Source organism: Sinohyriopsis cumingii, chromosome 6, assembly GCF_028554795.1.
Source record: "Sinohyriopsis cumingii isolate HCF-2022 chromosome 6, ASM2855479v2, whole genome shotgun sequence".
NCBI classification, from domain to species: Eukaryota; Metazoa; Mollusca; class Bivalvia; order Unionida; family Unionidae; genus Sinohyriopsis; species Sinohyriopsis cumingii.
The window spans coordinates 87,597,622-87,614,740 of NC_142966.1; the positions used below are offsets into that span (position 1 = coordinate 87,597,622).

The 17,119-nt window shown below is 36.9% G+C and overlaps 1 protein-coding gene across 2 annotated transcripts in view; it reads right to left on the reverse strand.

Moving 5' to 3' along the window:
- The window catches only part of LOC149797390 (scaffold protein ILK-like), an 87,383-nt gene that overhangs the window by 35,671 nt on the left and 34,593 nt on the right, over positions 1–17,119 (reverse strand). For both annotated transcript variants that reach the window (XM_089962166.1, XM_089962165.1), the window contains exons 6-7: positions 12,488–12,573; positions 5,369–5,478 (exon numbers count right to left, since the gene is read on the reverse strand). In XM_089962166.1, coding sequence (XP_089818292.1) covers positions 5,369–5,478; positions 12,488–12,573 — 196 coding nt within the window. The remainder of the gene's footprint in view (positions 1–5,368; positions 5,479–12,487; positions 12,574–17,119) is intronic.

The window sequence follows — 17,119 nt, forward strand, 5'->3', positions numbered from 1 at the left end:
CAATGTGCGACCGCCCATTTGACGTGCCTTTTCTCGCTGTGATACGCCTTATTATTCCCCCATGACAAGCCCCTTTTGCATATTCTGGTCAGTTCTGGCTAAATTGCAAAATAGCTAAAGTTTTGATTTAAGTACGCAAACAATAAAGCCGGTGTGACTAATGAACAGAATCCTTATCCTTGCATTGATCTTGTGAAAAGGACTGCCCTTCGGACATAATTCAAAGAAACCATGTTCAACAGTGTGTGTATGTGTAAGCACCAGCAATTGATTACCAAATAAACGATGCCTATTTTGTTGTTACTTACGATGCCATGGACTTCATTTTAACAGTTCAAATCTGCAGTCACAAGTTACCGTACATGTGGCAACTGTTTTTCTCAAGTTTTATGCCCCACCTTATTTCCTTAGGTTTAAGTCTTAATGCATGTAACACTGTTGCTGAATAAAATATTTATTCAGAATTAGTTCTTTAGGGCCAAATATACTGCATGGTATATTTTGTTTTATTCCTTGTAATTTAATCATGGTAATTAAACTTTTCATATATGGTAGAGGAATGTCAGGTGTTAACTGGCCGAGTTTCTTTGGCGGAAATGGACATGCGATTTTGTCTGCAGAGAAAATTTCAACGTGATCATTCATTTAAGCTAATTGGTGACAATTTTATTCTTTTAATTATTTTTTTTTACTATAGTACTGTTGTAGTTGTTTAAAAAATCTGAAATTTACTTGAATAATGTTTAATCTTCACGTTCTAATTACTGAAGAAGAAAAAAAGAAAAAAATAACTGTTGCATGATATTAATTATTTCGTCCAGTGCCAGGTTTAGACGTGTGTGCGTGTGATTTGAATTTTCAACGTAGCTTTAACAATTTTTCAGTCATATCGCTACGATGTCAGCAGTGTGGCAGTTTAGACTGTGGATTGCATACGTTATATTTAAAAATGGTTTGGGGTTTGGTTTTTTTTCTTCTGACAAATGAAAATTGACAGACATAATGTAATAATCGGGACTTCGCTGCGCAAAATTGAGAGATATTACGAGATCGGGACGTAGATGAGGAAATACCCCCAAAATCGGGAGGTTTTTCTCCCGGCTTGAGAGTTGACAGGTATGAACTGTCTGGGCTTGTGGAATTTCATTCAGGACTTTAGTTTATTTAAGTCACCAGCCCGGGGCCTGTGCCTAACAAATTTCTTTTAGCACTTACCAGTACAGTACATAAACTATTATATCAGACTGCAGATTCGACTTTTGAATGTGCAACCCAAATCTGGTCTCCTCCTGTCTGCCTCGCTCGCCAACGTTTATGTTTGTATTCGAGGACTGGCTAGTATAGTGTCACGGTACCACGTGATCTGTCGTCTCATTAAAACTCAGAAAAACTCGGCAATTTACAGAATCGTGGTATCTTCCACGCAATATAATCACTACCCGCTTACGATATTTAATTTATAAACATTGCAGTCGAATTAAAATCTGTGGAGAATTACATACGTAAAAGGAAAATTTTGATTTCTAGTCTCCTTTAAGATGCTTTGTAATACCTAGTGAATTTTATTAAAAAAATCACTATAATGTAGGAATTTACATAAATGTGGGTTACATGATAACACATACCTAAAGTCTGAACTGAAATGTCTTAAAAATTTCTGAGCAGAAACGCAGGATAAAAACTTAACATTATAAACTCATCTAATAAAACAAATACTCCTTTGAAATCCACATGTGAAGAAGGCACATTATTTTTCTTGTTCAGTGTTGCAAATTTCATTTCTGTAACTTTGCATAAAAGACTGTAATTCATTCAACTTTTTAGTACAAAATCTTGACAACCTTTTGGCCTGTTGTGACCATAACTCGTTAACCCCTGGTGCCATGTTTAAGCGTCAAGAGATAGTAGCATACTGCAGAGCTCTGTAGTGTCAAGGTCATGTATGATACACTAAAGAGGGTGGTATTATAAAAAGGTAGACAGATGGTGCTCAGCATTAAGAGGTCAGTGTTAGGACTGGTTGGCCTGGCATCAAGATAATTTGACAGGGTGGGACATTGTTGCTACATGTATGTGGTATGATTCCCCAGTGCTAGACATCACTATAAACTGCCATACTATAGACAATAAAGTGATATGACTGAAAAAATTTTAAAGATACATTAAGAATCTAAATTACACATACACACACAATGATGACTACTCCATGCTGAAAGTGTCATTCCTGGATCTCAAGTATGTTTTACTGAAACTGCCCTAACAAAACCAATACATTCTGTATAGAATCTTATGTGTGTGGTTACTGTAGTATCATCAATTTTCTTGGGGGACCAATTTTCATGGTTTTCGTTGTTTCCCTGAACCACAAATTTAAATCCCCAATGAAAAATGAGCCACATAGGATGATGACCCCCACATTTTGTTACAGTGTTTCATTTCTAGAGATTACCACAGCTACTAGTATTTGATAAACCAAGGTCAATACTGTTATCTGGTAATTAAATATTAGCTTCTACATGTGTTTGTTTTGTTTTTTACTTTAACCTTTTAAAACCAGAATTAAAAATCATTTTATACTGTTTCAATTCACATGTTCAATAAGGTATCTGATAGCTGTAATTTTGCACTCATTGCCTTAAATCGCTATGTGAGGTAAGCAAGGATAGAGAGAAAAAAGAGAAAGAGCGTAAGTTATTCAAACAATAGTAATACTGAAAATGAAAGAAAAAATAATACAAAATAACAGTAAATGAAAATTAAATTTAATACTTATTCAAATTGATCCTTCATTTGAGTAAAACTGTTGTTGAAACATTTAATTCCTTCTGAAAGCACATTTATTTTTATCCATGCATTTTTAATCCAAAAGAATAACAATCCTGTAAAATACTATAACATTACTTGAGGCCCCAAGTGGCCGAGTGGTCTAAAAGCGCTCTCTGTTATGGATCACTGCTAATTAGGTCTGATCTTTCACCCACTGTCATGTGAGCTGCAATTATCCATTCAGCACGAACTGGCTTAATTAATGAGGTTGCAAGGTTTAATAATAATGTGCACTGATTGTCACCAGTAACATCTTTTACCATAATCGCAGCCATTACCTGTTTAGCATACCACTCGTGGAAGTGTGACTTTAATTCTTCTTTGTACTCTTTATTTACTGTCTAGTGGCTGAAGTCGGTCTGTAAAGAGGCAGGCACAAACATTAGCTGCCTGGTAAGTACCTGCGCCATTTTTGCAGCTTCTAACGGGTTAGGAAGTCCAGGAAATAAGGGTGTGTGTGTCTAAGTTCAGTTTTACCACTCTGAAGCCACTGTGTTAATGTCATGATCATCAGAAAATACTGATGGTGCAACCTGATGGAGAGTGGTTTATGTAAGAGATCATTCATATGTACTTTAATAACCGACTGGCCTAGTGTTGTTGGCTGCTTTGGCTTTCTTTGATGTTGAGCACTCAAAAATGCAAACATGCGAAAGTGATTAATCTTGACGTGTTTTATTTGTGCTCATAGAGATGGAAGTATTGTTTTAGTGTTGTTGGCTGCAATGGCTTCGACTGATGTTATTCACCTGGTTGAAAACACGGTTAAGTATTGAACATGCCAGGTCTTTGATTTGTGCTAATACAGGTGGTAGTATTGTTCTAAACATTAAAGTGACTGCTGTTTGCATCAGCATAGTTTTCTATTTTGTATTTTTTATTTTGGGTATTTGCAGATGTTAAACCATGAAATTAAATATCTACTTATATGCAAATTTTGACAGGCAAAACCATGAATTTAAGTACCTACAAAAATGCCTTTTTTATATTACAAAACCATGAAAATTGAGCCCAATGAAAATAAACAGTATTTTACATGGAATATTTAACATTCTAAAATGATTTCAATCTTTTATATGCCAAAGTTTTCAACCGAAAGAAACCATCAAGCTGGTTTCATACATTTCAACTGATGTAAGTACTCATTTAACTCTTTTCTACATACCTTACCAAAAATTTAAGTATATCAAAATCGCTTAAACTTTTACCAAAATGTGATATACCTATCACAAAACTTAGGGTTTATTTTTTATCTATAACAGTGTTTGCACTGCTGGATACTGTGGGTAATAGGCTAAGCCTGTCAGCCCTATGTAATCAATCTTGCCACCAGTAAGAACACTTTAATTTATTTTTGAAAAACCATTTATTTTAGATAGTACAAAGTATTTCATTTTTTTTCCACAAGATAAACTGAACACAATTTCGCAAATATGTTTGAAAAGAAATCTAGTTTTAATTTCTTTTAATGACTGATTTGCACATGTATACATGATGTCATGACATGATTTTAGTCAACTGTTCCATCATAATATAGTTGCTGTAATGTCATGTTACATGGCAACAAAACTTGTGTCCTACATGTGCTTATGAAGACCCAATAAGTGCCATCCAAAGCCCAATAATAGGAAAATGGAGCATCCTGGACAATGAATTTGCATTGGTAATATGATGGGTATGTAATACAAATATTTCATCGAAAACTATTTCCCTTTCAGTATGACCAAAAATACCATTTTCTACTGAGTCATTTAAATGAAACCTTAATTTAAATTATTAACCTTCATTCAACACTGGCAAAACTTTTAAGACATTTTACAATATGCCATCTAAATAAAATTTAGATAGATGCTAATGCATAGGGCAAACTGCTTTTAGGAAATGTATACAAAATATGTACACATTCATGAAGTAAATTTACCGTTTGTGCCCCCCCCCATTTAAAAGAACAGGTAACTCTTATGAAAAGTAGCACAAGTATTTCTGCAAGAACTTCATAATTTGATTTTCTGCTTGATCTATGGCTGCAGAATGAGTTCAAATTGCAAAATTCAGAGCTTGAGTTGGAATGGGATCAAAGTTTTAAGAACAGAAACCATGTCTGCACCTGTCTTTGTATTATTATCTATTCGCAATCAAATGTCCCTGCACCATCTAACATTACCAAGGTATGTATTCTATAGAGTGCATAAGTTTATTGATGTTTCAAAATGTGCCGGTGTTAAAAAATCCAATTAATTTTGAATACATGGTCAGGTACTTGATGTCAGTTTTTCTATATACTTACTAGATACAATCCTGATGAATGTGGAAAGGATAAACATCAGTTTAAAAAATGTATGCATTTCAGACACCTTTATCTGAAAATTCAACAAAGATATTTTTGGGATAGTACTGAACAAGGACTCTTCATGTTCAAACTGAAGTAAACTTGAGTTTAACTCAGCAATAGACTGGAAAATTCTAAGTTTGGAATTTATGATTGAGTTAGGACACAAATTGTCGGATAGTCTAATACAACAACTTTATTCAAAATACCCACCTAAGCCTTGGAAATTCTTCTTGAAAGTCACGAGAGTTTCGCACTGTACATTCCCGCACACTGAGTATCTTGGCTACAATATCATTTTCTTGCCAGGTACCTCGCCATACCTATCACAAATAAATTATAGAAGATTTGAGTAAATGTAAAAAAATAATACATCAAATTTAATCAGTATCAGACATTTATTTTTATATAATTAAATGCATATTAAAAAACAAATGCTTCATTACAAAAGTTTGTTGGGTGAGAAAGAAAGAACAAGAGACCATATCTGGTATATACATGTAATGTGACAACCATCAATCTTGTTAAAGGTCATATTCACACCGAACTTTTAATCCTGAAAACATCAGCATATCTTTTTTCTCATCAAGGTTAACCAAACCTGCTAAGTCTCTTGATATACCTGTGAAGCAAAATGACAATATATTCAGCTGAACTTAAGTTGCTGCGTAAAACATTATTTCCCACTTCGAGATCAGAGTGACCTAGACTGATGATCTTTACAATGAAAATTAATTATAAAAAACATGATCTTCTGACATATGTGACAGCAGACAAAGTCTATGTTGTGTGCAGTTGGACTCAATTTATGAGTGAGTATATATGGCATGTTCATTACAATTTACATAGTTAATACCTTGCACAGGTCATTTCAGTATGATCATCAATCCTACTGGTTTATCAACAGTTCATCATAAAATCAAACTTGTGGATTAATATATATATATATATATATATATATATATATATATATATATATATATATATATATATATACACATATATACACATACATACAAAAAAAAAAAGGTCCAAGGTTGACAGTGCTAGGGTGGGAGTGTGAGACAAGCACTCACTTCTCCAGAAATGCCCCATATGGCTTGCAGATCTGATCGCCTCTGTCAATTAAAATCCAGCTCCTGGCTTAGCTTCAAAGTCCAGCAGACCATATGTCTATTAATAGGAGAAGGGGTTAGGGTGGGCCACTGGTGCCTTAAAATTAGTTGCTTCGGGTAGATGGTACTTGTAAACCTTGGATGGTAGCTCATCTAGGAGAAGGAAAACTCTGATTCCAAACATGTGCTGCCTTATGGCTATACCCACTCACGGGATTCACCACTGACCTGCAGCAGATCAACGAAGCATGGAAGACTGCTGTCCATTGACAAAGAACTCTCCTGCCTGAATGTCGACATTGCGTGCCTCCAGGAGACCTGACTGGTTGACAGCGGCAACATCAAGGAAGCCAACTACAACTTCTTTTGGCAAGGGAAGCCCTCAGATGAACATAGGCAGCACAGTGTCTGCTTCCCTGTAGAGAACACACCTTCACTGAACCTCTGTCATCAGGTACTGAGAGAGTCCTTATCCTCTGGCTGTCAACATCCTCAGGCCCAGCCAACATCTTCAGCATGTACACCCCAACCCTCTGCTCCATCCATGAGGAGAAAGAAAAGTTCTATGAGGCTTTGGATCAGGCAGTACCAGTATCCCCAGGTGTCATGGAGACACCCATATTCCCGATACTGTCACCAGCTAGCAGAACTGGCCAGTGCCCTCCTCATCCACAGCTACCAGTGCCACCTGTGACATAGACCATTCCCTCGTGGCCAGCAAGGTGCAAATAATACTTAAGAAGCTGCACCATGCCAAGAAGAATGGTTTCCCATCCATCAACACCTGCTGTGCAAGCAACCCAGAGAAAATGCAGCAGTTAACCTGCAGACTGATGGAAGCTATCACCTGATGACACCAGTGACTCCAAGTGACCCCACCTCCATGACACTGTATACAATTCAGCCATCGCTGCCTTGGGGAAGAAGGAGTGCAAAAATGCTTACTGGTATGAGGCCAACTTGGTGGAAATGTAGCCTGTGACTGAGGCAAAGAGGAAAGCCCTCCTGGCATACAAGGCTGCACCTAGCCTTAGTACGCTACAAGCCCTCATGACTGCCAGGAACAACGCCCAGCAGACTGCCTGCCGCTGTGCTGACACCTACTGGCTGAACATTTGCACCAGTATAAAGACAGCTACCAGCACTGGCAATGCAAGAGGCATGTATGAGGGTATCAAGAAGGTGACAGGCCCCTCCCTGTCAAGTCCAAGATGGGCGAAGTCATCACAGACCAGGGAAAACAGTTGCAGCAATGGGTTGAGCACTATCTCGAGCTGTATGCAACCCAATATGTCGTCACTGACACCGCCCTGGATGCCATCCCAGACATGCCAGTCATAGAGGAACTAGACACACCGCCCACCTTGGAAAAACTTGGAAAAGCCATCAATTGCCTCACCTGTGGGAAGGCTCCTGGAAGCAATGGCATTCCACCTTAAGTCCTCAAGAGTAGAAAATCAGCACTGCTTCAGTTCCTACACATACTCCTCTGCCTCTGCTGGGAACAGGGACACATTCCCCAGGATATGCGTGACATCAGCATCGTCACTTTGTACAAGAACAAAGGATACCATAGCAACTGCAACAACTACTAGGGCATCTCCCTCCATAGGAAAGGCTTTCACCCGTGTCGCCTTGGCACACTTGCAGACCCTAGCCTCCCACATCTACCCAAAGTCCCAGGGAGTGTACATCCATACCAGGGCTGTTCAACGTCGCCCATCTCCGTACGAAGACTAAAGTCAGAGATCCTCAGCCGTGAATTGCTCTTCGCCAACGATGCAGCCTCGACATCACACATGGAAGATGGACTGCAGCATCTGGTATGCCACCTCTCTCAGGCCTGTAAGGAGTTTGAACTGACCATCAATTTGAAGAAAACAAACATCATGGCACAGGACACAGACTCCCCTCCCATTGTCACCATCGATGGGTACAACTTGGAAGTTGTTGAGAACTTCACATTCCTTGGGTCCACCATCTACTGCTTGCTATCCATTGATTCTGAGGTGAATGGTTGGATTGCCAAGGCAGCAGCAGTGATGGCCAGACTGAACCAGAGGGTCTGGAACAACCTTAACCTCACTGAGAAGACCAAACTGTGCATCTACCAGGCCTGCGTGCTCAGCACACTCCTCTACAGCAGTGAGACATGGACCACCTATGTGAGACATGAGAGGAAACTCAACAGCTTCCACCTGAGATGTCTGCATCACATTCTGCATATCCAGAGGCAGGACAAAGTACCCAACACAGAGGTTTTGGAATGCGCCAACATGAACAGCATGTTCTCCATTCTCAGTGAGAGGCACCTTCGCTGGCTTGGCCACATCAAGAGAATGGACACAGGCTGCATTCCCAAAGATCTGCATTACGGGGAGCTAGCAGAAGGCGCACGACCAACTGGACAGTCACGTCTGCATTACAAAGATGTCTTCAAGAAGGACATGAAGATGGCCAACATCAATGTCAAGGAGAGCTGTGCTAACGACCACTCCACCTGGCGCCTAGCTGTCAGACAGGGAGTTCAAAAAGCAGAGGAAGATAGGAACATAAAGCATGCTGAAAAGAGAGCCAGGAAGAAGGCAAAACAACAACTTACTCTGAAGCTACACCATCGTCTTCCATAGATGAACGGATGCCAAGATATATACAAACAGAAGCAACCCTTACAAATTAACTTCCCTTTCTATCCATTAGATAGCTACCAGTCTAAACAAGTTTGTTTTCAAAATTCAGTTACACCTTAAAGGATGCTCATATTGCAGGGAAGGTAGGAAGTATTATTTGTAATGTGATCAGTTAAGTATTATAACAGAAACATAATTTACTAAAAAAAATATGCTTTCTCCAGCAAATACATTACTTGATAACATCACATTAACAGAATTAGAGAAGAAAATGCTGAGCATCCCACCTTTACTTGTGTCACCCAATAGGAGCTACAAAATGGATGAATCTCTCTTAATGTTATTTAGCACAGCAAAAGACCGTTTTTTGTATGTGTGCAGGATATCCACACATGACTATTACCATCAAACGTTTCTCAGGTGAATCCAGCAAAAGTGGCAAATTCATGTCTGAATCAAAAGTTGTGCTTTCATGAATGGGGTATGGTCACTATCTGTACAGCTACCACTAACCCAATAAGCTTTAGTTCTCTCATTAGTGAGGTTATCTGATGCAAATTAAAGAGATGGCAGACATGGCATGCCAGTCAGCTGCCTCTCCTATGTCCCAAACTGAGATATTAAGTTAAAAACCAGGTTAATGGAAGCTGCTCATATTTCATAAGTGGAAATGTTCAGTAATGTGTCGGATTCTGTGAGAGTTAAGAGTACACTTATTTAACTGAGTAACATCATTTTTTTGTGATGTGTGCTTAGTTGTGAGGGAATATGGTTTTGTGTGTGCAGGCAAGGCAATGGGTGCTGTTCACCAGCAGAACTGGGTTCGAATCTCCGTAGAGTATGAATTAAAAATTCTCTAACATGTATGATAGTATTATTTGTATTAAAATATTAATTCTGCCTACTATTATCAAGCATTCTTCTATAGGATTTCAGGGATAGCACTTTCCATTCTGTCTGGTGTATATTTATAATTCTCTATAAGTATATCTATATACCTTGATTTCTTTCATAGAAATTAGGAATGACTGTATAGATACATGAGAATTAATTACTAGGCTGTCATGCGAGTGTGTCTGCTACACACAAGTATATATAACACAGACTGAGTAACATCATTTTTTGGTGATGTGTGCTTAGTCATGAGGGAATATAGGCTTGTGTGTGCAGGCAAGGCAATGGGTGCCTCTTACCTGCAGACCTGTTTTCGAATCTCCGTAGAGTACGAATTAAAAATTCTCTAACCTGTATATATATATATATATATATATATATATATATATATAAAGACATTTTTCATCTGTCTGGGAGGAGGGCTGGAGGCAGCAAGAAAGTTATCCAAATGTAATCTGATCAGGTAATGTATTTGCCCAAGAAAGTACATAAAATCAAATACCTTGAACTATAGCCCAGACTTTCTATGAAATACAGAAACCTCAATGAAATCATAGCAGTAAAATTCCCTTTACCTCTGATGTGAACTACGCCCTTATAACTAAGCTAAGGAAAAGTAAAATGGACAGGTCATTCCTGTTAGCCTCTAACACGGCATTATTATAGAGATTTTTTTTTATTGGAATATGTGGCTTATCTGATTATGATATTCATAGAAATGCATTTAAAGAGCGAATGAGCCCCTTTTTTCTTCAAACAAGGGTCATGTTATATTCTTAGTTTGAAGTAACCATGAAATCCCATAAAATGCTACCAAATCAAAGAAGAGTCCATCAAAGAGACTGACATTCCAGGATTTAAAGATAAGACCAAACTATCTCTTATATTCTTCTGTGATAACAAGAGTTTCAAAATTGCTCATGTGGTACACCAATTAAATGTCAGCTTGGCACCAATTTCATTAAAAACAAAGTGGACATTTTAAGTAGTCATTTTGTCAAAATCCCATGTCATAATGATCATCCATTCAGGAGAAGTAGTGACAATATTTTCAAGACAGTCATTATGACAGCCATATTGGCTGTACGACTGGCACCATTTACATTTAGGACCAACTAAGTAACATAAGTCTATTGGCAAAACCCCATTTTGATAAAACCATCCATTTGGAGGAGTAGACGTATAAATATTTTCAAGATATGACTTTCCATGCAGGTGGAGTAGCAATAACAAGATTTTCAAGGTGGCTGCTATGGCTACCATACTGGATGTCATATTGGCACCATTATCATTTAAGACCAACTAGACATCTTGAGAAGACATTTTGTGAAAACCCAATGTTGATATTACCATCCATTTAGAAGTAGCGATAACAAGATTCAAGATGACTGGTTGCCATACTGCACACAGGATTGGTACCATTATCATTTAGGACCAACGAGACTACAACATAAGAAGTCTTAATGTGAAAACTCCATGCTGACATGACCATCCAATCAGAAGGATCATCAATAGTATGATTTTCAAGCTGGTCACTGGTGGTTATATTGGATGACCAAGTAGCACCATTTTCATTTAGGAACAATTAGACCAACAGCATGTGTGTGTGTGTGTGTGTAACTACGTTTCAAGGCAATCCTCCAAGTAGTTCAGGAGGAGAAGCAATACAAACTTGTGCCAATGGATGGATGGACGACTGACTGCAGACCATCCCATAAGCTCTTCTGGTCATAAATAAAGGTGCATTCATAGAATCGTACTATGGAAAAGAGAATTAAGTACAGAGGACCTTGCTATCAAAAAAAGATTTCACATGACAATACTATGGAAAAGTGAATTCACAGGACCTTGCAACAGGAAAGTGAATTCACATGGACTTCTGATAGAAAATGAATTCACAGGGCCCTGCTATGGAAAAGAGAATTCACAGGACCTTGTGACACAAAAAGGCAGGAGCATACATACAATAACATAACAAAAATTGCAACAGATGCAGAACTCAAAACCAAACGGCTTAAGTTGACCTGCTACCAATGCTAAAAGTGGCATTGCTGGGAATATCAATTTGAGTTAATCCAGGCCAAGACCAGTCAAAGGAGGCATTGATCTGGTTAATATGGATGGTAGAATTAATTCATGCATGTTAAAAGTACTTTCACCATTATGTTATACATCTTTGTGTGGTTTGCAAGTGAAGGATAATACCAATATTTTCTGGGGACTGATCTGACTCTGTCAGGTCAATTAAAATAACTTGTCTATCCTTCCAAAGCCATGGATGTTGAAGGTCATGGGTTTGAACCCAGACCAAGTCATACCAAAGACTTAAAAAAATGGTACCAGCAGCTGCCTCACATGGCACTCAGCATTAAGAAGTTTGTGTTAGGTCTGGTTGGCCTGGTGTCAGGATAATGTGACTGGGTCGGAAATGGTGCTACATGTCTGCTGCATGATGCCCAGTGCTAGAAATCGCTATAAACTGTCACAGTGCAGATATCGCAGTGATATAACTGAAATTCTTTTAAAGCTGCATTACAAATCCAAATCACACACACACACACACAATGTACACTGACTTAGCAAAACTATAAAATTAAGTAGCTGCAAATAACAACAGCTATTTGTTCCCACATCTTTGTAATGGCATGCTACAAGAATATTACTTTATACTTTTTTTATCATTTTAAACTTACATCTCCTGAGTGTGTGGTGGCAATGTGAGCACTTAGACTCAACTGGGAAAGGTCTATACCAGTGTGCCTGGACAAAAGAGCATCCCCTGCAGAAAAAAAGACAATTTATTTATTTCAGTGATATGCAGTATAGAAGATCTAATATGAGTGCCCATTTCAAATGAAATTTATTTATGTATTATTATGCAGTAGTGTTTTAGGAAACCTGAGCAGAATTTGAAAGACATAGTGAAATTTTTTTTTACATTATTAGACGAGTTTCATAAATTTCATTTGAAATAAGCACAAATTTAAGATTTATAGCATGCCAAAATACAGATTTTTTTCTAACCAAACCACATAATAATATAGTGAAATATATTCTGATACAGTGGTCCTTACACCTTTCATTTGCATGAATTAATATATTGTTTTTGACCTCGTGAAGTATTATTACGAGTGTCACATATCTTAAAATTATGACACAGATAAATTAACATAATTGACAGAATGTAATAGAAGCATTTCTTACTTGGAAAGTCAATGTATGCTGAAAACATGCAAGTAATGCTGCTTTAAGTTTTGCAAAAGAATCATTCAGTAGAATGTATGCATATATGTATGATCATGCAAAATAACTCTCAAAATGAAGGGAAAAACAGGAATCAAACATAATTTAGAAAATAAGAGTTCCTCAAAGAGACTGGTACTCTTTCAGAATTTATTTAAAGGAGTATAAGATAAGACCATTTTGTCTTTTTAACTGCTGACTGATCTCTGATATTCTGGAGTGAAAACAATTTTCAAGTCGGCCAACCTTGTGACCACATTGGACATAGTATCAGCACTATTTTCATTAATGACCAACTAGACATCAAAATAATTCTGGTGAAAACCCATGTCAATATAACCATCCATCCACAAGAAGTAGTGACAAATTTTCAAGATGGCTATCATGGTGACCATATTGGATGTAATATTGGCACTTTTTTCATAATGAACCATCATATTATATCAGATCATGAAAACCGCATGTCAATAAGACCATACATTCTGGAGTAGCAATAACAAGATTTTCCAGATGGCTGCCATAGAGGTCATACTGGATATCAGCTTGGTGTCATTTTCATTGAGGATCAACTTGATACCATAAGTCTTCGAGCTGTCAATATAGCTTTCCACTCAGGAACAGTAGTGATAAAAAGATTTTCAAGGATGCTGCAATGGTGGTGTATTAGATTTCCAATTAGCACCATATTCATTAATTAACCAACTAGATATCATTTATATTCTTCAGCAAAATTCCATCCATCCAGGAAGAGTAGCCATAAAAAGATCTTCCATATGGCTCTTGTGGCAGTAATACTGGAGGTCAGAGCAGCACAACATTCACTTAGGACCAACTAGACATGAAAAAAAGACTTCTGGTGATAACCTCATGATAATTACATCATTTAGAAGGAATACTGATAAGAAACTTTTCAAAATGGCCACAGAGATGGCCATATTGGATGTCCAAGTAGCACCATTTTCATAAAAAAAACTGACTAGACCTTAGGATAAATGTGCATGTCAATTCCCTATGTAGTTTAGTAAGAGTAACAATAACAAACTAGTACTAATGGATGGACAAGACAATGGACAACATATAACTGACCATCCCAAGAGCTCCTCTGGTCTATGACCAATACAGCTATCATAGAAGCACGAAAATATTACATCTTTGTCCATTACATCTTTTTCCAAGGTCACAAATGTGTCAAATGTCAGGGAAATTCACAAAAGCTGTGGGACTAGCTTCACACAATGAAATTATCAGATATATATATATATATGCCACCAAAATGGGTCATACATTTGGGTGAAATGATACACCTGTGCTGTGTATCAATACAATTCACGATACAAAGCCTGCAATACGATACATATCAATATACATATGAACCTGATGGTCTTTCCATCTTCGGAAGGTAGGTGGTGCCCTTTCATGTAGACATTCTGGTCCTATTTCCAATATGCAGACTACTGATAGACATAAAGGTATCATATATTTATACGCAATACTCACTGATGAGAAGATATCAACAATACCTTAAACCAGACTACATGTTGGTTGCAGTGAGTTTTATCCAACGTTTTAGGCCATTTAATGGTGAATCCATTTAATTCCCTTTGTTCTGAACAACATGAATGATTTAAAAACATATTACCAATTTCGTGTCTCAGTTACACTTGGAAGACATTATGATGTTATCTTAAAAACAGAAGAAATAATGCAATTTCCTTGTGCAAAAAAAATCTCATCTCAAACAAATCCAGGCACTGGGAATAAGGTTGAATACCAAGATCTATCACATTTTATTTCCTGCATATTCAAAAAATGCTGCAGCCATAGGTAATTGTATTTGTTAGTGAAGAAAACTACTGACTACACCCAGTCCGATTCTACAATTTTCTTTTAACTTAAATAAGGTGATAAACTTGAGCAGTTTGAAATCGCCCCAACACTCATTCTATTTTCACTTATTCCATCTGCACCTTCATTCACTGGTTAAATATCTCTGCATAAAAAAGAGAAATTTTCATAGTTGTTTCCCCATGTACAATTTAAGGAGAGATGATGACAGAATTGTCTCTTAAGGGAGACCTCCCCCTTTATCAAATAAAAAAGGAAAGGAAGAAATGGTCATAGGTCAATATTTATCTGAACTTCATTATCTGTCTCTCTTTCTTCATTCTATACTTTCTTATAGCTCTACTGAAATCAGTATCTTTGACAGATGTCACCTCTAGTTGTATAAGCATTAATCTGTTAATTAATTCTGAATCTACTCTGCTCTTTTCTTTGTATCAATATCGTTCTGTGCTTCTTTCTGAAGGGGCATATACATAGCTAGCTTTGTCAGCTTGAATATGTTGGGAAACTGAACTTTGTGACTGTTTTGTACAATTTTTCAGAGATCAATTTTTATCTTTTGGATACATCTGGGAAAACTAGGATTTTTCACTAACATAAACTTCCTTTGTCAAATCAGTAGTTTACTGACTACTATGCCAAATTTCTTATCTGTTCCACAACGCCATATAAGGGTATTTAGTCCATCAATGATTGTGCAGACAGAGGTATTAAAATAAATATCTGTACTTCTTAACTGCATTTTTAATCCTTATTTTATTCAATTTATCTTAACCAGTATTGTGCCCTTTGTACATATTTAATTTTGAAATATCACCGAAAGGGTCATGCCGTCTATTTTTTGTCCATGCAGCATGTACATCTGACCTGAATTTAACACCATTTCCGGCTCAAAATCACTCACTCATGTCTCCACTAATGCTCTCCCAGCTCAAATAATCTGATATTTCATAACTTTAAAAATTATTGTCATCATCACTATCATCAGCAAATATCTGCCAGAGAAATTGTAAGCAGACATTTTGGGTTTTCTAGGTAGCCTGTATTTAAACACGCATTCGTAAAACTTTGTTCATAAATGGTTCCAACTATGCCATAATTTATATTCCTGGGCATGTTATTTTAATCAAATTTAATTTCACAACCATTCATATCATGCTTGAAAACCCAGAGTGGAACAGTTGCTACCCAAAAAACAGATGTATCAATAAGAACAGTTCAATAACAAGTTTATATTTTGCCGAGCACATTTTCATATGTGGGACTTTCAACGAATTTGCAGGAGTTTTTGTGTTTCACTATTCTCCAAGAGCACGAATTCATACAAATTTTGCACACTTTGTGCAATGGCACGCCCTGACAGAGTCTCTGCTAAAGTACTTGACATATCTAATGACTTTCCCACAAAGCCTCTCTGTTACTCTGCCAATACTTCCTATTTGTCACAGACAGAATAAGCTACATTGATTTCTGATTGGTGGTTATTGTTTAACCTGGAGCGGAAAAAGCAATAAAAACAAATGAGAATTAAATGTAACATACTTCAATGTGCAACACACTGGTAACGTAGTTTTCAAATCGAGCAAAGGAGTCAAGATACAATTTAAAAGTAGAAACTTCATGTGAAAGCGGTTATTAAACGATGAATAAAGTACTTAATTATACATGTGGAACAAGTTCAGAATGTATAGCATATACTGAACATACTTCTGGGTTAAGATAATTAGCATGAAGTGGGGCGGGGGGCAGATTATGAACCATGTCACTTTGTGTTAACTTGCAGACGGTGAGAAGGTATTCTCAGATAATATTTTTCGTTTTTGCTAATAAAAATGAGTTCCCACAACTGCAAATGCTGTTTCAGATGGATTATAATTTTACAGAATAACAAGGCAACTAATAATAATTATTCATGATGGCTGCAGACTAAATTAACACACATACGGTAAGTACAAATATAAAAACAGTTTGCAAGGTCCAGTTTCAGAACTATTTAAAGAATAACCATGATCACTGTACATATATTCTATTCTGTATTAATAGTTCTTGCTAAAATACTGTATGCATTCATCTGAAAACAAAATGATACAGCAATAAAGATATACTTCTATCATTAAACATGAACTCACATTATATTTCAAGAGAAAATGTACATGTATTAGCATTTGAAATCATTTCTGACTTACTTTTTTTTCTTTATAACTCCCTAAATTTGTTTTATGGAAGTTTAAACTGCT